The sequence below is a fragment of the Phoxinus phoxinus genome (genome assembly GCF_949152265.1).
Source record: "Phoxinus phoxinus genome assembly, chromosome: 6".
Taxonomy (NCBI): Eukaryota; Metazoa; Chordata; class Actinopteri; order Cypriniformes; family Leuciscidae; genus Phoxinus; species Phoxinus phoxinus.
The window spans coordinates 36,875,353-36,896,136 of NC_136881.1; the positions used below are offsets into that span (position 1 = coordinate 36,875,353).

Here is a 20,784-nt window from a genome sequence, read left to right on the forward strand (position 1 = left end):
TTCTCAGTGAGATCACTGGCGTTAGAAAAGGACTTGCTCAGAACAACTTTACACAGTATACTGACCACAAATAGAATTAATGCAGTCTGATCAAATGTTCAATCATTTGAAACCTTTAAGTTGTATAGACAGGGTGTTTTAAGGTTGCTAAGGTGTTCTGGTTGGTTGCAGGCATTTGTAGTTCTGGATGTTGCTAGGCAGTTTCAAGGGTGTTCTGGGTGGTTGCTAGGCCATTACAGTCTGTTACTATGGTATGTTTTACTTAAGGTATTCTGGGTGGTTGCTAGGCCATTACAGTCTGTTACAATGGTATGTTTTACTTTGCTAAGGTATTCTGGGTGGTTGCTATGGCGCTGCTATGTGTTTGCTAGATTGTTCTGGTAGGCCATAAGAGTATTTTACTAGGGTGTTTTTAGGTTGTTAAGGTGTTCTGGGTGGTTGCTATAGCATTGCTATGTTGTTGCTAGATTGTTCTGCTTGGTTGGTAGAGCATTTGTAATTCTGGGTGTTGCTAGGCAGTTTTAAGGGTATTCTGGTTGGTTGCTAGATCAATATAGTCTGTTACTAGGGTATTTTTTAGCTTGCTAAGGTGTTCTGGGTGGTTGCTAGGCCATTACAGTCTGTTATTGCCATTCTGTTATCTGCCATTACAGTTTTAATGTGTTCTGGGTGGTTGCTATGCCATTATTGACTTGTTACTAGGGTGGTTGCTATGACATTGCTATAAGGTTCTAGGTGGTTGCTAGGCAGTTTCAATGGTGTTCTAGGTGGTTGCTAGGCCATTAGAGTCTGTTTTTAGTGCGGTTTTAGGTTGCTAATGGGTTCCCTGGGTGGTTGTTGCTGTGACATTGCTATATGGTTGTTCTGGTTGGTTGCTAGGGTGTTGCAATGGTATTCTAATTTGTTGTTAGGCAGTTTTATGGGTGTTCTGTGTGGTTGCTAGTCTATTAGTCTGTTACTAGCGTTTCCTGGGTGGTTGTTAAAGGGTTGCAAGGGTGTTCTATGGTTTAGGTGGTATAGTCATTTGAAAGACTGGTCTAGTTATAGGCTGTTCAAGGGTGTTTCAAGTGGTTGCTAGGCAGTTCTAAGGGTATTGGGTGGTTGCTATACGACATTGGATTCAGTTAGTGTTTTGAGTGGTTACTATGTGGTTGCTAAGGTGTTCTGGGTGGTTGCTATGTCATTGCTATATCATTGCTAGTGTGCTTTGGTTGGTTGCTAGGGCGTATGTGGTTGTTTGCTAGAGTGTACTAGGTTGTTGTTAGGCTGTTGAAAGGTTGTTCTGGGTGAATGCTAGGCCATTTTGAAGTTTTGAAGTCGTCATCTGATTGAATTCTACTACAGGATGTTTCGGGAGACGTGTAAGTCACGTTCTTTAACGATTCTCCTGGAAGAAGAACGCCGTCGAGGTTACGACTGTAACTGAGCGCTTTATCAGGATCAACTAAATGCTGGATTTTCAAAAGTATGTGAAGTATGTAAAGTTCATAGCATAGACTCTTTAAAATACGTCAACGAGTTTTACACACCGTTCTGTTATTGTAGGGACATCGACGTTACATTTTCACGCCCCTAAACCTGACATGGAACAAAACAAACCGTGATTGGTTGTTCTACATGTCAGTCAGGCGGCCGCTGGGCGGTCCTTGGCCAATGAGAGCTGCCTTCAGACTAGGCTGTTGCAAGAATGTTCCAAGTGGTTGCTAGGTGGTTTTAAGGGTATTCTGGGTGGTTGCTAGGGCATCAGTAGTCAGAATGTTGAAAGACACAAGATTATTTTAGAGTTATGTAAGTTTTATAATATCACTATTTAACCCTCTTGTGCTGTTCTGTAATTTTTGACCTAAATAAAAAAATATATATAATTTTTTATTTCATCGGAATTGTATGAAACTTGGTAAAGGTATTGGCACTTGCTTTGATATGATTTGATATCATTGATATGATTTGAAAAAGTAAAATGGTGCTGAAAAAATAATCACACTTGTATTATTCGTGTATTCGTAAAAAATTAGACGAATTTCATCTAGTGGAAACGTTTGGTACTGCGGCCAAACAAAATCTCACTGAAAGCTCATTTTTTGAGATATCAACCTCACATTTGGAAAACGACTTGTTTAGATTTATGGCTTTGATTTTCTCACAGTTTAAGAGTAAAATGTGTTTTGGAAAATATATATTTAATATAAAATTTTATTTTTCATAAAATAAGCATACAATTCTATAACTTGATTTTTTTTTTTTTTTTACTTATATAATCTGCTAAGTGTCGTATTTAAAAAGAAACTAAACTTAGGTATGTGCTCCAAAGCATTTAAGATTTACAACTTTTCATTTTCAGGTCTGTGCTCAAAAGGTGAATAAATGGATTATAAATACTGCATGAATATAATTTAGTTCCATAAAATCCCCTAAAATATGAAATAAAAATATCATCAAACTAAAATATAGTACATTAATTTCATTGAATTGATAAAAAAGGGTCATTTTTGACTGCCACGTGTCCAGCACTAGAGGTTTAATGGCATATTATGAGTGAGCGGTTTTGTGCAAGACCTTCATTAATATCTGTTTTTACTGCTTGGCCTCTATATTCCTTTACTTTAGAGAGCAATGATTCTGTTTAAGAGGAATTGATTTATTCTGTTTCATATTTGTCTTTGCTCTCATTGGCTGCTGCACAAGTGTTGAAACCATGACTTAATATTCCTGATGGAGAGCAAAAGTTCAGCTTATTATTACGGTTCAAGCTTCCCAATTAAATGTATCTGTTTAAAAACAAATCTCTTGGGAAATCTATTTTTCTTTCCATTCAACCCACTTAAAAAGTGTCATTTTTGTGTCATTCTATGATATTGTGCTTCAGGGACGGCTCATTATGTGCTGGGACTAATTTATTTGTTTCTGTCAATTATTATGCAAACGTCTCATCGTGACATTTTAAAAGCAGCATGTTTGGAAATATCAGTGCCCTCCGCGGTCAGATCCCCAGCTGTTTAAATGAGACCGTCTCTGGTAAAATATGACTAGATGATTATAGTGTGAATTATAGTGTAAAATATGATTATACTCTGCTGCTTGGTGATAGTTTCCCCAAGTTTGCCTACAATAAAATACACATCCATTGTAAAATATCAACAACAAATTCAACTTCGGGTTGAAGAGTTGATGAAAATGCAGAACAGAGCATACCATGTAACCATAGGGTTTTACGTCAATGTTGTATAATAAGGCAATAACATTCTGCTGTTATCAATGCACCTGTCAGCTTGTGTCCAAATTATAGTTATATACACCATATAGTTATGATTTAAAGGAACAGTGCATCTGAAAATCGTTTGGAACAACATGAGGGTGATTATGGGTGTTCACACGTGTAGTTCGTATTTCTTTGTTCTTTTGATTCGGACCAAAAAATGTAAATAATACATTAGTCCTGGTTAGCCTAGCGTTTAGTAATTTTTAACACCGAACCTAAAGATACAAAACAAAAACTTTGTAAATGACATACATTTTGCCACTGAACAACAATGCTGTGTTCTGGGATAAATGCGCTCGCTGTATGTGCGTAGCTACATATGATGGTATTTTGACCAGCTGAGAACTCGTGGAGAGCTTATAAAATGTTTAAAGGTGTCAAAACAGCATCAGGAATCCCTCACACACACACACACACACACACCTGTTTTGAGGAGACGCGGCTCTGATGTCTGTACTGAACTGTGATGAGCAACATCACGACTATGACGAGAAAACATTTTGAGGATTCTGTCCTTTTTAGGTTCACATCTTTTGACATCATGTCCTGTTTTTGGTTGGTTTACGTGTGTTCGGTCCGTGTTGTGTTCATATTTCAGTCAAACCGCACCAGTTGGTTTGGAGGCGGACTGAGACTCATCTTTTCAGCGTCTCGCTCCGCTTGTTTGATGCATCAGAGTTCAGACGGCAGCGTCCACACTTATTCAAATGAACCGCACTAACAGAGCAATCGCACCAGAGTTCGCTTTAATCCAACCGAACATGTCAAGTGTGAACACACACACTAAATTATGCCTTTTTATTTTTTGAGTGAGCTGGTCCTTTAAGATCAAGCAGAAAACAAAGAACGTCATCAATAACTTGGGAGGGCAAGTTGAGATTTATTTTACAGGCTAATTTTATTAGTCTACAATACAAAATAAAAGATCTGTCCTGGAATATCATAATGTTCCTCAGTGACCAAATCATTTCCACTTACAAAAGAAATCGAAACGGTCACTGCACAAAGGTTTTAAAAAAAGATTAGACCGACTGAAAAGACAAACACAAATCCGAACCGAGGATCCACTGACAAAGCCTCAGACACAGTCCAGTAAAATCTGCATTTCCCGGGGAATGAGTGTGAGCCGGGTCACTTTTTAGAGTAAGTGATCTTCATGGCACACGTCGCTGTAATTCTGAATCCCTGTAGCGCGTCTTTCGCGACTCCGGCTTGAGTCTCGCTCTCGAACTCCACAAACGCAATGTCATGCTTTCCGGGGACCAGACGCACTTCTTTAAACCCAGGAAACCTGAAAACATGACAGGGAGCCGATGAGTAAACAATCAGAGAAAAGCTATTTTCAGCTTAATACATCTCAATATTTATACATGTGTGATAACACGGCTTAAAAGAGTGTTTTTTTTTCTTGAGTAGATTTAAAGTTTAACAAAAGTGAAATGTTTTCCACACTAAAAGAACACAAAGAATAATATCTAATATTAAAATTCTCATATATTCTCAATAAAATTATATACATGTGCCAATATAACAACACAGATTGAAATAAAAATTGCTATATATATTACTAAAACATTTACTTAGTTTTTCCTCTAATGTACACAAGATTTAAAAGAGACGTACTGGTTGAATAACATGGAGAGCATCATCTCGTTGGTTTCTTCTGGGAGGTTATTCAGGAACAGAATATAATTCGGTGGGTTGTCAGGGACCTAAAACAATATTAACATTTATTGGATTTTCAGGTACATAAAATAACTTTCTTTTTTTTTTAATACTAACAAAATAAGTGTGTAAACTGTGTGCCATACCTGGACTGTGGCAGGTGGAGGAGGTTGGTTGTTTACAGATCCCTGCAGGAAAAACGCAGAAGCAAAAAGTGCTCAGTTGATCTGGGTTTTCTTTTCAATAGCTTTTCCTGATTACATGCATTTCAACTCACCGTTGGTTTCTTGTTGAGACTGGACGCCTGTTCCAGGGCTTTCTTTTTCTTCTCTTTCTTCTTTTCTTTATCTCCATACGTGCCTCTCATCTTAGAGACCAGGTCTGAGTCTGTTTTTGCATACTGGATTCTCTACAAGTACATGCGAAGGTTAGCAAATGAGAAATGTGTTGAGCATTTCTAATTCTTTATAATGTGAACTCAGTGTATATTATTAGCAACATATAGGGCCCCGTTTACACCTGGTATTAAGATGCGTTTCGGTCGATCGGATCACAAGTGGACGACACTAAATTCACGGGGTCTAAAGCGTTTTGAGCTTTCCACTTTCGACCGCTTCCAAAGGTAGTGAAAAACACATTTGACCGGATTGCTTTCGTAGTGTAAACGCTCATGTGGTCGAATGTGTTCAAACAGCCACAAAAGACCGTCTACTGACCTGATGTCTAAACATGGGAAGCGCTTTAGCCAGACGGGATACAAACTTGGGTCGACTGGAGACACAAGTTTGGTTTGAAGATGAAAAACTCTTTCCATTCCTGATTTCTAACACACACACTCGCAGCGTTCGGCGTGATCTTGCGGCTGTCAGAGCAGAAACAAAAGCTGATGCTCTCCGTATTTTTCCGTCGTTCATATGTAAATTGCGAGAGCTTATTATGTCCATTAGATCTGGAAAAAAAACATACATTTCCCCGCCTATAGACTCTCCCCTCGAAGAAATCAGGACAGAAGTGGTTGAAAGTGGACAAAAGAGACGGATTAAAACACCAGGTGTGAACGGGAATGTGTCTCCCTCGTCTACTTGTGATCCGATCGACCAAAACACATATTAATACCAGGTGTAAACAGGGCCTGTGCAAGTAAATGGTAACAGTTTTTACTTCAACAATAATTTATTTTATACATGACCATTAAATAGAATAAAAAAAATAATGCACAATATCAATCAGAATAGGCTAATCTAAAAAAAAAAATTTAAGACGCGATTTAAAAATTGAAAGGAACTATTACGTACAGATGAAAAATTTGAATATCGTACAAGTTCATTTATTTCAGTAATTCAACTTAAAAGGTGAAACTAATATATTATATAGACTCATTACATGCAAAGTGAGATATTTCAAGCCTTTATTTGTTATAATTTTGATGATTATGGCTTACAGCTTATGAAAACCCCAAATTCAAAATTAGAATATTGTGAAAAGGGTTTCATAAGCTGTAAGCCATAATCATCAAAATGATAACAAATAAAGGTTTGAATATCTCACTTTGCATGTAATGAGTCTAAATAATATATTAGCAGAAGACCTGAGAGATCGAGTAGGTGAATACACACACAAATACTTCTCTTTCTATGATGATGGATCTAATTATAACAAGAGTTAAGAAGCTTAAAGTGAACCAATGGACCAATTCACTCATTGTTTTTTTAAATGTTAATCCTATCAGCTGGGAAAACTATGAGGCCTGTGTCACTGACCATGGGTTTGTTGTAGAAGGGGAATCCCTGCAGTTGTCTGAGGGCATTGGTGGCTGCAGAAAGCTCTTTAAAGATCACAAACGCCTGACCCCTCATCTTCGCAGTCTTCAGAGCAACAATGTCCATAATCTGGCCAAACTGCGAGAATAAGGCGTACAGCGATCTCTTCAGCTCTGTGGAAACAAGTTTCACACACAAAAAAAACATCAGATTATCTATCCTCAAACATATGAACACAGCAAACATGTCAAAGCTGTTCCTCTCAAAGTCACGATCTTCTTTATTTTACCTTCTTTCTTGATCCTATCGTTAACATTGTTGATGTAGATGGTGTGATTCGGTCGTATGTCCATGATTAATAAATGTCACTGCAATACACAGAAAGAGATTAAATGTGAGCAACTACACAAAAACAAAACACATTACCTTCTATTTAGTATCCCGACTAGTCTAAACTACTAGTGTTTATAACAGTGCTGACCTGATAAATTATTAACGTAATTTATTAAACACTAATATAACAATAAACCTGAATGAAACGCCTCAAACTTACCACACTGCTGGATTCAGGCGGAAACTGCCGCTACGCTTCTTCTTTGGCTTTATTGTTGTGAAACAGTTCCGGGTTGTTGCGCCTCCTGCTGTCGCGGAGTGATACAACATCTGCGCCAAACACGGAGTAGCCAGCGTACATTTAGCTTTTCTAAATAAATTGACCACGGTTTCACAGACAAGGCTTAAATTACTCTGGTCCCAGACTAAAATGCATGTTTGAGCTGTTTTAACTGAAAGCAACTTATACTGTTATATCTTTAAAAATGTCAGTGTCTCAAGATGCTCACTAGTAATGTTTTTTTCTAAGGTATGTTTATAAAAGCTACTTAAATTTCCTAATTAAACTAAGGCCTAATCTAAACCCTGTCTGTGAAACCAGGCCGTAGTCTCATAGTTTAGACCAAGTTTAAAACTTTTAAACAACCATTATTGGCTGGCTACCCTAACAGACACTTCAAGACAAATGTTCTGAGTGGTTGCCAGGCAGTTTGCAATATTTATTTTATTAATAAATAATCAATAATATCTGACTCTGAATATTCATTTAAAGACTATGGAATTTCATATGGATACCTTATTTAAAAAGCTGAGACACATTCAAAAAGATTCACATTTATTTCACATCCAGTAAATGAACAATAAACACACACGACATTTTAATACATTCTGTTGCTGGGCTGGTTCGAGCACAGTCGCAGAGTTCATTATTTGTGATATTATGTTGGACAGATGTGTATTTTATGACATGTTGACTGCCCGTATGTGTGTTCAGAGTGTGTTGATGCTCTGTAGTTTGCGCTCGGTGAAGAAGCGGTGTGTGTCTCGTGTGTGTGTGATCTCGGACGGCTTGTTGCGGCTGAAGTAGGACAGCATGGAGGCGTTATTCTGACGCGCAGCCGCCTTTTCTCCATCTTCCTCATCATCATCCCTACACATAAACACATTTAATATTGCATTCAAAGTACATAACGTATTCAAAGAGAAATATTTTTGTATGATGCACAGTTTTGTAAATATTATAATGTATAACAGCAGCGCCCCCTGCTGTCAGACTCACCAGTGAACAGCAGCAGCTTTACTGTCCAGGAGCGTCTGCGTCGTGCTCCAGCTGAACCTCACAAACTGAGGATATCCAAACACTGGGTCCAGATACTTCAGCAACCAGCTCTTAGTTTTAGGATCTTAACACACACACACACACACACACACACACACACACACACACACACACACACACACACACACACACACACACACACACACACACACACACACACACACACACAGTTCTTTTGAACTTTCTATTCATTAAAGAATCGTGAAAAAAGCATCAGGGTTTCCCCAAAAATATGAAGCAACACAACGGTTTTCAACATTGATAACAATCAGAAATGTTTCTTGAGCATCAAATCATCATATTATAATGATTTCTGAAAGTAATGATGCTGAAAATTCAGCTTTGATCACAGGAATAAAATAAATTTGACAATATATTTTTACAAAGAAAACACTTATTTTAAATAACAATAATATTTCACATTATTACTGTTCTTACTGTATTTTTGATCAAATAAATGCAGCTTGGTGAGAAGAGACTTCTTTTTAAAAAAATCAGAGAAGTTATTTTTTCTAGTTGCAGTATCTAAACATCAGCTGATGATTAATTGGGCTCAACAGTTATCGGTCTACCACTAATTGAAACATACATTTTATTCAGATGATATCTACTGACCATTAGGATACCCAGAGCCGTAATCTGCATCCACGTCACCCAAATCTTCCGCAAACTTCCAGGATTTGACAGCATGGTCTCTGGCCACCTACAAAGAGTAAAAACGACTGTACAGAAAACCCAATCAGGTGTATAACTCTTTCTTTCGTTATTAGCGAACCGCTGAGGGTTAGCGATTACCTTGGCGCAGATGCTGGCGGCGCTGACGACGGGGAAGAGCGAGTCAGCTTTGGGACGCACCGTGACCTCCACCCCGGGGAAGCGCTGGGAGAGCTTGTCCTGATACTTCTCTGCAGGACCCACGGTATCCACAAACACCTGAGAGGAACGAAAGACACGTCGTGAAGGGATCATCACCATTTCTGCTGTCTGTCACACAGGTGTTGGTTTGTTCCCAGTACCTCTTTGAGCTGCACCCCGCAGTCCAGCGCGTACTGCACCAGACCAATCGCAGCGTCATGTGACAGAGCGTTCAGATTGTATTTCGCTCTGGAAACAAAAGGACGACAGGTTAAAATGATTCTTCTGACTAGAATTCACCTTTGGCTAAGCCCCGCCCCCCTTAGTTACTGTTGCTACGTCCGTCAACTTCATCTGGGCTCTGGTTTGGTATCAACATGGCTTATGCTGTGACGGCTCTTCCTGCTGGAATTTTATCAAACTTTTATAAAGCAGCAAATAAAGTGTCCGATAGAAGTAGGCAAAAGGGGCTGCAGTGTGCGTTCGAAGGCTTTATTCAAGACATCCGGTGAAACGCAAGCAACAACAAGGCATCCAAATAGAGGCAAAAGCATAACGGTCACAGTTAAAACATGAACCACCGCATATCCTAATCGAGACGGAGGCTGGGACTAACAATATCAAGGAGCAACACTGAATGCAAAGCTGGGTAGGTCTCTATTCACTTCTATAATCGTTATTACAAAGCAAACGGACTACGCGAGTATAAAGTTGTATTTATTAGCAGCGTGTGCTAGCGTATCAACAATTAGGGTAGAGAACCGAAATCATAACCTAAACAGCATAAAACTGTCTAACTAGTATAACTTCACAGTAAGGTTAAAAGCAAAATGTATCTTAGAGCACAAAAGTGTGTTGTTGATCTTGAGGGGTTTCGCTGACTGAGGACGTCCACACAGTTTAATCCAAAGACGACACTTGTCAGGTTTGACTTCGGTTTTGGGAAGGGAAAAAAACGGACACCCCCCTCCAACCTCTCTGGGAAACGCGTATCTGTGTTACAAATGCCCCCGGCACAACGTTTAACCATATTTTTTATAAAGTTACGACGGTAATAGCCTGCCGAGACCAAAAATATGAGACGCCTGTGTAAAAGTCAATGGAGCGCTGTGAAAAAGTGTCGGACCTCTGTGGGAGCTCGTTCTTGGCTGCGCTGTGATTGGTCAATCTACATTCTAGGGCGTGGCTTAGCCAAAGGCGAATTACCAGCTTTAAAGACCCCCTGAAATCAAAATGTACGTTTTTTAGCTTATAGTATGAATATGTTAGCCTTAAGGTTATGAATAAACTGGTGCGCTCCAATACAATGACAAAATTGGCATTTAGGAGATATGAGCATTCAAACCTTACAGTCTCTCACTTCTGATAAAATGCATCACAGATTTTTTATGACATCACCTTGGACTTCAGCTTCTCATCACATCTTCTGTCCAATCAAATGCTCTCTAGAATCTAAAGCTCCGCCCCCTATGCTATTAAAAACCACCTGACCAAGAGATGTGTGTTTGGTTGCCTTTTATGTCCTGTTTTCGCACATAAAAAAATAAATACGACCTCACGTTGTGTCAATCACATTTACACACTGCCTCCGAAACTTTCGTCCGTCATTAAAAATTCGGATCAGGATCGATTTTCTGCGTTTTTGCGCATCCTTAGCAAGCGTTTTGAGAGGTGTTTTGACAATTCAGAGCCTCCGATTAACGAATACGAAAAAATGCACACAAAAAATGTCGGACACAGTGAGTGTGCAAGGACATTTACTGTGCATGCAGGGACATCATGTGTGTGTGTGTGTGTACCTTTGCAGCATGCTGGTGGAGATGGTGTTGGGCGAGAGGACCTGAAGGGCCCAGCCCACAAAACCTTTGGCCTTGTCGATCTTCAGAAACAGGTTCTCCCTCTCTGCCTCCGACAGCGTCTTTGAGTCTAAAGACACAACAAAAATTCTGCAGCAATCCGAACTTCTGTCAAGATTTGCTCTGTAACGTCAGACGAATAACTCGAACCAACCGGCCACTTTCATATTCTTCAGGTCTTCCTTTCTGGATACAGGGCAGAAGCATATCCCGTACACCATGGGTCCTGCAATACAGTACATCAAATGTAAACTCCAGTTTCAATTTAAAAAAAGAGACCAAAGACGACGACGACGGCCCTCACCCAGGACGGGTCCCCTGCCCGCCTCGTCGATGCCCAGGCAACAGTCCTCCGTCTTACACACGTCTGGGATGGACGAGGACAAACGGCAGCTCACGGAGTTATCCGCCTCAAAATCACTCAGATCCATGTCTGTGGATAAAATACTCAAACATAAGAATATATCACAGTTTATTGTTGAATAATATGCATGGATTTTAAGCTTTGATTTAAATGGATGAATAATAATAATAATACATATTACAGTTGATAATGATTAAATAAAATACAAACAATAAAAAAACATTAAAATAACCTTAAAAGCTAACAAACAACTAAATTTAAAGCATATTGTTTGCCCTTATGTAAATAATCAAGTTATTTTTAAGTATATACAAACACCTTCTTAAAATCCAACACAAATATTATTTTTCCCATAAGACACTGTAGAAATTACACGGTCCTCTCGCACTGGTCGAGATGACACAAAACAAAGTACAGTCCAAACGGTACAAAAATGAGTGTAGAGAACATGTTTATTGTTTATTACAAAAGCATGTTTATTAACTCTTATCAAATAACTAACTGGGTTTTTCAAATACATAGTAACACAACATGCAACATTGTGAGAAATGCACAATGTGAGAAAGTCGGTGCATAAACAAACTTGCACTAACCTGTGTGTGTGTGTGTGTGTGTGTGCAGCGCGCCTCACCCGGAAATACAAAATTGGCGCGAGTCTGAATGCTTGACCTTTGACCGACAATATTTGATGGACAAAACAAACTTATTACTTCATAAAAAAAATACTAAACACACGGAAACATATTCAAAAATACATCTAAATTATAAAAGTGTGCACCGAACGTGTTTAAATGTGTGCCTCCACATATCTCAATCGCAGTGGTTTGTGGGAAATGAAGTTCAGAGAACGTTTGGCAATTTTTCTTCTTCCAGATTTCCCTCTCTAAATCAGTGTTTTATATTCAAATAAGTGCAGAAATGTATAACACAAAACATAAACAGCGAGTGGAGCAATACATTATAAATGGGGGTTAATAGCGATAAATTGTCTATAATTAAGTATAACGTCTTGAGGTCAGTAGTTTTTTTACAGTCTGGGCAAAAAACATACATGTGTTTTTTTTGTGATTTTTGTTCTCATGCTGTGGATGTAGAACTTGGCTAAAATAATGAATCATTTAGAATATACCTTTCATTTTCTGATATATATGTAGCTACATAGAAATGTATTATTGTTTTCTGAAATCTTGTCCGAATCTTCTCCAATCTGTAATCTATTTTAAAACTAAACGCAAAATGTGGCTAGTATTTGTAGTAGAGTAGAGAAAGGGAGGAGGGGAACCGAACCGAAGCACATGGACCCTCCCTCTTGTCTTTAAGTGGACCCGAAGCTCGCGCTCGATAGTTTTGCAGCAGGTCGCGCGCCCGGACGGTTCCTGTTCTTCCTGTGCTCGTGCATCAAGAGAAAGTGAGGTTTCGCTTCCACGTAACGTTACAGAACAGGTGAGTTTTAATATCGCTCTTTTGCGAACAATCCTAACGTTTATGCACATGCACAAATGCTAAATTAATAGTTTTGCCGATTGTTACTGAACAAAAGAGCGCGTGGAAAACGCCGGCAATGTTTAGCTCGTGCACGTTAATATTTTAACAACTGCGTGAAATATCATCGCGCATTCAACCTTTAATTGCGGAAAGGTGGCTGTACTGTGAATATTAGTTATATTGCAGCTATTATGATTCGCGCAATGCGACTTTTATGCAATATCATCCCACTGGTCTGGATTAGCTCACGTGGCTAAGCAGCTAAATAACTCTGAATATATAACTCGTTTTAATTGCGACTTTATCATGCATGCTTGATATGCATTTCATCTCGTCTCACGTTTCCAGTCACTATTGTAACTAAGTGAACAAACCCCTTACCAATTATGGCAAAGACTTTTATTAGCGCACTTGTCTCGACCTTTTCTGAATCTATTTGTCTTCTTTCTCCTGTCAGTTTTCAGGTCAAAGTCTCAGGGGGTCGTTGACTCATTCGTGTATTTGCTATGGGTTCGATATTATCAGCTTTTTGCAGAGATACTGATCTGTGTCAGGCGCTATCAGAGCTCGCAGGGCCCAATGTATGGCGTGTAGTCGACCTCTGAGCCAAGTCTACTTTATAAAACGCGCGTAAAGTCCATATTTTAACGGTAGAAATGACTATAATGCTCATGCATTTGATCTGGAGTCGATGAAAGGCCGCGTTCAGTTTCTCAGAAGCCCATTGTTCAGAACAACTGACTGTCATGTGACCCGCGCCGTGTGATTACTGGAGGCTTGAAAGCATTATGCATTGATACTTTGCGTTTCAAAAATGAAAAGTTACTTATTTGTGTTAGATTACAAGCTAAGTGTTGTTCACTTATATTTTTAGTACTTAATTACTTACTAAAAAATTTAAATTATCCCATAATTGATTCACCCTCAAGTCATCCTAGGTGTATATGACTTTCTTCTTTCTGTCAAACACAATCGGAGTTATATTTAAAAATATCCCGGCTCTTCCAAGCTTTATAATAGGAGTGAAAAGCACCTTCGAGTTTAAGTCGCCAAAAAGCACATCCATCCATCATAAAAGTGCTCCATACGGGTCAATAAAGGCCTTCTGAAGCGAAGCGGTGTGTTTTTCTAAGGAAAATATCCTTGCCTAACATAATAATCATTGGGTCAGAGGTCATTCTTCCACCGGAAATACTCGCGTACGGCTGCTTCCGGAAGCCAATGATTATAGTTTATAAAGTTATAATTTTTCTTACAAAAATGCATCGCTTCGCTTTATTAACTCCCTGGAGTCGTATGGATTACTTTTATAATGCATGGATGCACTTTTTTGGCCTTAAAAATCTGTTACCATTCAGTCCCATTATAAAGCTTGGAAGAGCCAGGATATTTTTTAATGTAACTCAAGATTGTGTTCGGCGATAACTGAAGGTTGAGTAAATTATGGGATGATTTGTGGGTGAACTACTCCTTTAAAGTCACCATGAAATCAAAATGGACAATTTTTGTTTTTCATGGAATATTTCAGTATGTCTTGTTGTGTTAAATGATTGATCTGTGCGCATAATAATTTTAATTCTCTGATGGCTTGAGGGAGACATCCACCAATAGCAAACCACAATGATCCAGTCAGTTCCCTATAGACAAGGGAATGTACTAAATTTGTTTTCCGAGAAGCCGTTTCACTCGGATATACATTACAAATGGAAAGAAAAGACTATTGGATCTTCTGACTTTGTTTAAATTTTCTAGTCAATTTGCGATCTAATGTTGCCAATGTGATCAAAAATGATTTATTAGAAATGTTTTTAGTTTGTAATAAAAAGTGTGATAGGAGTATTAATTATAATTTTGGTGATCAAACCCTAAAGCAGCAGCAGTGCCATAAAGCTCTTCTCGGGTGTTTTTGTCACCAGTGTCTTCATCATGTCTGCTGGGAACGCTAAGATCGGTCATCCCGCTCCTCAGTTCAAGGCCACCGCTGTGGTAGACGGACAGTTTAAAGACGTTCAGCTCTCCGACTACAGAGGTGAGCAGCAAACGCTCCACGCTTGGTGTTTTCTTCATTCTGAACTACTTGTGCTTTCCATTTCATCATGATATGAGGCATCACACACATTTCCTGTTTTCTAATTGAACGGTTTGTACTCTGTCAGGGTGTAACCTGTTTGTCACTTTCATCCCGATTCTCATTCCTTCTCTAGGGAAGTATGTCGTGTTGTTCTTCTATCCGCTTGATTTCACCTTCGTGTGTCCCACTGAGATCATCGCGTTCAGCGAACGGGCTGCTGAGTTTCGTAAAATCGGCTGTGAGCTCATCGCTGCCTCCACCGACTCTCATTTCAGCCATCTGGCATGGTGAGGACTCCCATCGGCTGCTTTTATTCCTACATCTTCCACATCGGGGGGGCTTAATGCTCACTTCAGACCACATGCATACATGCATATCAAAAAACATGTATATTGAATATCGTTAAAATGGTGTAAAAATATCAAGCACCTTTTATTTGGTTAGTTAGCAGTTATTTCATGTTGAATAAACAGATAATAATATTATTCTAGATCAATAGCAGCATTAGATTTCGCCGTTGAGTTTTCTCCCGCTGGTGAACGTGCTTCTCCGTGGGCTTTCTATGGCTTCACCCAGTTATTGGTTATCTAACGTGCTTCTGACCAGCCTGTCATTGATAAGAGCTGCTGTATTGTGTTAGAGAAGCGCAGATAAAGGAAGGGTGTAGCGCTTTATTACTTCTAGAAACTGCCATTTGAAGTCATCTTGACCTTTTTATCAAGAGCGTTATTCTTTGAGCTAACTTAAAGCTACACTGCGTAATTTTTGTTGATTCTTAGCAAAAAACACTTTCTTTCAAAATTATATGTGCTCATTAATGTATAATTACTTCTACCAACTAATCAAGTATTCTCGTAAGCGTAGAATCTGCCATTTATAATACATACGGGTGAGTCGCTTGAATGGCAGAAGCCATGTTATGCCTCCATCTTGAAAATACATTAGCCAAAGAGGGACATACCTGGAAATTCAAGCTTTGCCTTTGTGTTTTTACACTCAGTGGCGCCGTGACGAATGCGAGCGGGAGATTACTCGCAACTGCCGGCAGATTTGAAATAATACGGCCACCGTAGGAGTTAAAACGCCCTCGGAATGGGAGGAGCTAAAGTCATATTCAGTTGGTAGTCATATACAATTTCACCGCTAGATGGAGTAATTCCTACACAGTGTAGCTTTAAATAAATGAAATGGATAAAATAGGCTTTCTTTTAGGTTTAAAAACTCGACATTTCTAAAAAAAAAAAGCTATATATATGCATTTATTACATTGTTTGGTTGAATTATAATGTAGAATGCAGTCTGTTATTTCTTGATGACACACCGTTGCTAAAGAAAAACACTGTGTTCTTTAGCGGAAGCAATACAATCGTTTTTAAATCAATAAACTCCTTTTTAAATCAATATTTTGTCAAATTATTGATTTATTTGGTAGGTAGCCATGTAATTAGTGGGATAATGTAGAGCGAGGCGGTTGTTATAGCGAATACAACCCCTTCTGGCTCCGCTCCTCGTCCTGATCAGCCTGTCGGGGTTGTATTCGCTATAACAACCGCCTCGCTCTACATTATCCCTTACATATATACTTTAAAGGAAAGGGTGAAAAAAAGAACGAAACATTTTAAATCAAATCTCATCCCTGTTGTGACTTGTCTCCTGATAGGATCAACACTCCCAGGAAGCAGGGTGGACTCGGCTCCATGAACATCCCGCTGGTGGCTGACCTGACTCAGTCCATCTCCCGGGATTACGGCGTTCTGAAAGAGGAGGAGGGCATCGCCTACAGGTGTGTGTGATGTGCTGCTAATGTTAAACCACAGTAGTTTCCTCTCTCGCTTGCAGTGCATGATGGCCACTGAGATTATGATCAAGTGTGCTTGATAGCGTGCACGTGTACCGCAGTGTGGACATGGTACAGAACAAGAATACGTTCAATTGTTGATTTAAAAAAATCAAGGTTCAAAGTTAAGTTCAACTAGCAGCATTTGCCACAGTGTTGATTACCACAAATTATTTTTACTCATGCCTTAGTTGAGAAAATGTTTTATTCTGTAAATATATATTGTGCTATATTGCAGTATAGAAGAGTCTACTGTTCAGAAATTTGTGATTTGTAAGATTTTTTATTTTTTAAGAAAAATAAATGCACCAAAGCTGCATTTATTTGATCAAAAATCGGTAAAAAAGTGAAATTATTAGTTTAAAATAACTTTTCTATTTGAATGTTCTGAAATGTAATTTATTCCTGTGATCAAAGGTGTATTTTCAGCATCATTACTCAGTAATGATTTATTAAAATACATCAGTATTTTCAACATCATCATCACATGATCCTTCAGAAATCATTCTAATATGATGATTTGCTGCTCAAGTTGAAAACAGTTGTGTAATATTTTTATGGAAACAATTGTAGTTTTAGTTTTGTTCAAAATAACAGCATTTATTTGAAATAGAAATCTTTTGTAAATTATTATAAAAGTCTTAACTGTCTCTTTTGATCAAGTTAATTTGTCCTTGATTTTAAAAAAATAATAATAATCTTACTCAGCCAAAAACTTTTTTCTGTAAAAGTCAACAAAGTATGTTTTTGAAGTAAGGTGGGAATACTATTTATTTAAATATTTTGCACAATATGATTTGCTCCCTCATTTGACTTTATAACAGGGCTCCGTTATTACTAAATGGAGTACCTATTGCAAAATACCTAATGACATTTTCTGTAGTAATCATTAACGTGCAACATATGCTTAAATTGCACCTGAAACATTCCTCCATTGTTGAAAACTAGTTTAACAGCCATCATACAGATGTTACTGTAAACAGAAGATCAAGCAGTGAGTTCTCTCCCTCTCGTCCCGCTCCCACAGAGGTCTGTTTGTGATCGACGAGAAGGGCATCCTGAGGCAGATCACCATCAACGACCTGCCGGTGGGACGCTCTGTGGACGAGACGCTGAGACTGGTGCAGGCCTTCCAGCACACCGACAAATACGGAGAAGGTGAGAGACACGGGTGCTCTTCCTCAATGTCCTGTCTCTGGACATCTTCACTGGGACAGCATGTGGAAACGGTGTCTGACATTTTTAACTCAAACCGCATTTGCTGGTAGTCAGAAACCTGTAAACGCATGCGTCTTGATGCCAACAAAGATCCGTTTACTCAAATAACACTGTTATACCCTCCAAAGTGATGTTTGACTACACTTTTTTTTTTTTACATTTTTTTTTTTATTAGGGCCGGGAAAAAAATAATCTAATTAATCGAAATTAATCGCATTTTAATCGCATATAAATATTTGACCTGAGAACAGTGAGAAGTAATTTTTTTCACATGGATTTTTAGTATACCATTGAATAATGACTGAATACATAAGCTTAAGCAACAAAATATTGTTTCTTTTTGTTCAACCAAGTCCAGCAGACCAGTGCTATTTTTGCCATTAAGTGTAGCAATAGCCGTTCTGAATTCCTTGTTGCATAGCTTGCACACAACCATGCTCTTATCGACGCCTCCATCCGTTCGTTTCTTATAACAAAATGTCCCATCCACGGGGCCAACCAAAGCGGTCTCGTCAGCTTCTTTGTTCATGTTCACTGTGGTTTGTTGTTGTCTGAAGTTATCAAGTTATGAACATAGACTGTTATGAAGGCTATTGGTGCTCCAGTATAATCGGTCCGCCTAAACTCATCCAGTGAGAAACGTTCCGCGGTGCAAAAAGAAGTGCGATTTAAAATGCGTTAATAAAATTTAACGCGTTATTTTTTGTGTAATTAATTAATCTTAATTAACGCGTTAAAATCCCGGCTCTAATTTTTATTTAATGTCATGAATATTTGAGAGCAACAGCATGGCAACTTTTTTTTTCAGAAAACTATAGTTCTTCTTCATCTATAGTGAAGAAGAACTATAGATGAAGAACTTTCTTCATCATGCTGTAACGGTGAAATATGATCACAAGTGATCTCAGGAAACGTAATAAGAGTGACAGCCTGTATGTAGAGGTGTTGGGTAACTTAGTCACATTACATTTGCTCAGGTTCAATTCAGGTTTTGTGTGCATGTCTATATATATTATATATACACGTGAAACTCAGTTACAATATCGTGCAAAAGTTAATTTATTTCAGTAATTCAACTTAAAAGGTGAAACTAATATATTATATAGACTCATTGCATGCAAAGTGAGATTTCAAGCCTTTATTTGTTATAATTTTGATGATTATGGCTTACAGCTTATGAAAACCTTTTCACAATATTCTAATTTGGGGTTTTCATAAGCTATACACCATGTATCCGTTATAAGCTGTTGATTTATAATTTATAATAACGCGTCTGTCTGTTCTCCGCAGTTTGTCCTGCCGGATGGAAACCAGGAAGTGACACTATCGTTCCCGATGTGCAGAAGAGCAAGGAGTTCTTCTCCAAGCAGTAACAGTCTTGCCGCAGATCGTCCCCTCACTCAGTGGGGTGTTAGTGCACTTAAACTTAGCCTGAGATTTCTTGAAAAGTTGTCTTAGCTGACGTAACAAACTCTTTGGTGTTTAAATGCACTTGATAGACTGATTTCTTTCTTTCCACTGTCTGAAGACGCTGTGCCAGTCAGCGTCCCTCATGCACTGAAATGTCTGTAGTGTGTTTGCCGCTCGAGTTAATCGGTATTACATATTTAGTACTCGGTGAACATTTTGATTAATTTTGTCTCAAGTTTCTGGTTGTTCATCAGTATCTTTGTCAAATAAACAGGCTGTTATTGCGTAACATTGCATTTGTCTTATTTTACCACTTTAACTCGGCTGTTGGTGTGTTCCAGGTTCATTATGAACTGTCTTTTTACTTTGATTAGGTTCACCCACCCACAAAAGTATTCCCAACTTAATAAGGGAGATGTAAACGGCTTCATGGCTCATGATTTTTCACTAAATATGAACTTGTGAACAAATATGAACAATCTCTGTTTGTAAATCTCCTAGAACAGTTTTATTTTACTAATATAACTCAGCTGTTGGTATGTTCCAGGTTCATTATGAACTATCATTTTGTTTTACCTGCTTTGTAAGCGTGCTTGTGTAATCGGATTAAAAAAAGGAACTGGAGAGTAAAACTTATTATCTGTGATTTAATAAGCCGCAAATGCTTTTGGTGAAGTTTGAATTGAGTTGGGACAAATCAGACCAGTAGATGGCAGTATTTCATCGCGTTTGGAAGAACTAGTCAACACTCAGGAGGAACTTGTTGTTTAGTGGGAATTGCCTCCTAGACAAGTATAATTTTGCTACATAATTTGTAATGTATATTCAGGAGATGTAAAGCAGGGGTCTAGGGCTGATATAGAGATAAGGGTGCAAGGAAAAGTTTAAAATCAGTGAGTAGAAAAAAAAACTTAATGTAGCGTAATTTTCAACTAATGTTTTACACGTTTATAATCACTTGTTAATAGTATACATGGGGTCTTTATACATAGCTGTCTTTAAATGTTAGAATTGTATTATGGCACGAGGTTGATCATATTGGTGGTGTCTAAAAGATTGTGTTTGTGTATCCGACGTGATTTGTAGACTGTCAAGTGAACGTCATCTGATAGTGGCAATCTTCTGCTGATAAAACACACCCAAAGCAACAATATTACAGCATTTCACACCGCGTTTCAAGCACTTGAAGTTTGATCCTCTGGAACGAGTTAAAACCATAAGTGCTGATTTTGTTGGTCTCGTCAGCATGGTGATTTAAATATATATATATATATACTTTTGCTTTTATTTAATTAAAAAATTAGACCAGTGTTCAACAACGCATGGTGTTAT

The 20,784-nt window shown here is 38.4% G+C and overlaps 3 protein-coding genes across 8 annotated transcripts in view; 1 reads left to right on the top strand and 2 right to left on the bottom strand.

Moving 5' to 3' along the window:
• Positions 1–4,138: 4,138 nt before the first annotated feature.
• Positions 4,139–7,354, bottom strand: snrpb2 (small nuclear ribonucleoprotein polypeptide B2). 3 transcript variants are annotated; one of them, XM_079617283.1, is made up of 7 exons: positions 7,238–7,354; positions 6,974–7,052; positions 6,685–6,857; positions 5,202–5,333; positions 5,071–5,112; positions 4,883–4,971; positions 4,139–4,550 (listed from the first exon to the last, which is right to left on the bottom strand). In XM_079617283.1, exons 2-7 carry the CDS (start codon positions 7,035–7,037, stop codon positions 4,391–4,393), a joined length of 660 nt encoding a protein of 219 aa, XP_079473409.1. In that variant the 5' UTR covers positions 7,038–7,052; positions 7,238–7,354; the 3' UTR covers positions 4,139–4,390. The 3 variants fall into 3 exon arrangements, with proteins under 3 accessions (XP_079473409.1, XP_079473411.1, XP_079473410.1); XM_079617285.1 differs by having other exon boundaries at positions 7,214–7,238; XM_079617284.1 differs by having other exon boundaries at positions 7,166–7,238.
• Positions 7,355–7,835: 481 nt separating this feature from the next.
• LOC307001110 (transcription factor JunB-like) overlaps positions 7,836–20,784 on the bottom strand; it is a 52,160-nt gene continuing 39,211 nt past the window's right edge. The window contains exons 1-10 of one of the 3 annotated variants that reach the window (XM_079617277.1): positions 13,298–13,680; positions 12,025–12,100; positions 11,372–11,500; positions 11,222–11,293; positions 11,011–11,137; positions 9,373–9,460; positions 9,152–9,289; positions 8,972–9,059; positions 8,297–8,420; positions 7,836–8,167 (exon numbers count right to left, since the gene is read on the bottom strand). In XM_079617277.1, coding sequence (XP_079473403.1) covers positions 8,008–8,167; positions 8,297–8,420; positions 8,972–9,059; positions 9,152–9,289; positions 9,373–9,460; positions 11,011–11,137; positions 11,222–11,293; positions 11,372–11,498 — 924 coding nt within the window. In that variant the 5' untranslated portion in view covers positions 11,499–11,500; positions 12,025–12,100; positions 13,298–13,680 and the 3' untranslated portion in view covers positions 7,836–8,007. Of the gene's footprint in view, positions 8,168–8,296; positions 8,421–8,971; positions 9,060–9,151; positions 9,290–9,372; positions 9,461–11,010; positions 11,138–11,221; positions 11,294–11,371; positions 11,501–12,024; positions 12,112–13,297; positions 13,681–20,784 lie in introns of those variants that run through there. The other 2 variants (XM_079617279.1, XM_079617278.1) reach the window with 2 other exon arrangements.
• On the top strand, positions 12,248–19,741 carry prdx2 (peroxiredoxin 2). Of its 2 annotated transcripts, XM_079617288.1 has the most exons (7): positions 12,248–12,445; positions 12,678–12,874; positions 14,833–14,945; positions 15,121–15,274; positions 16,648–16,770; positions 17,852–17,982; positions 19,333–19,741. In XM_079617288.1, exons 3-7 carry the CDS (start codon positions 14,843–14,845, stop codon positions 19,413–19,415), a joined length of 594 nt encoding a protein of 197 aa, XP_079473414.1. In that variant the 5' UTR covers positions 12,248–12,445; positions 12,678–12,874; positions 14,833–14,842; the 3' UTR covers positions 19,416–19,741. The 2 variants fall into 2 exon arrangements, with proteins under 2 accessions (XP_079473414.1, XP_079473413.1); XM_079617287.1 differs by lacking the exon at positions 12,248–12,445 and having other exon boundaries at positions 12,452–12,874.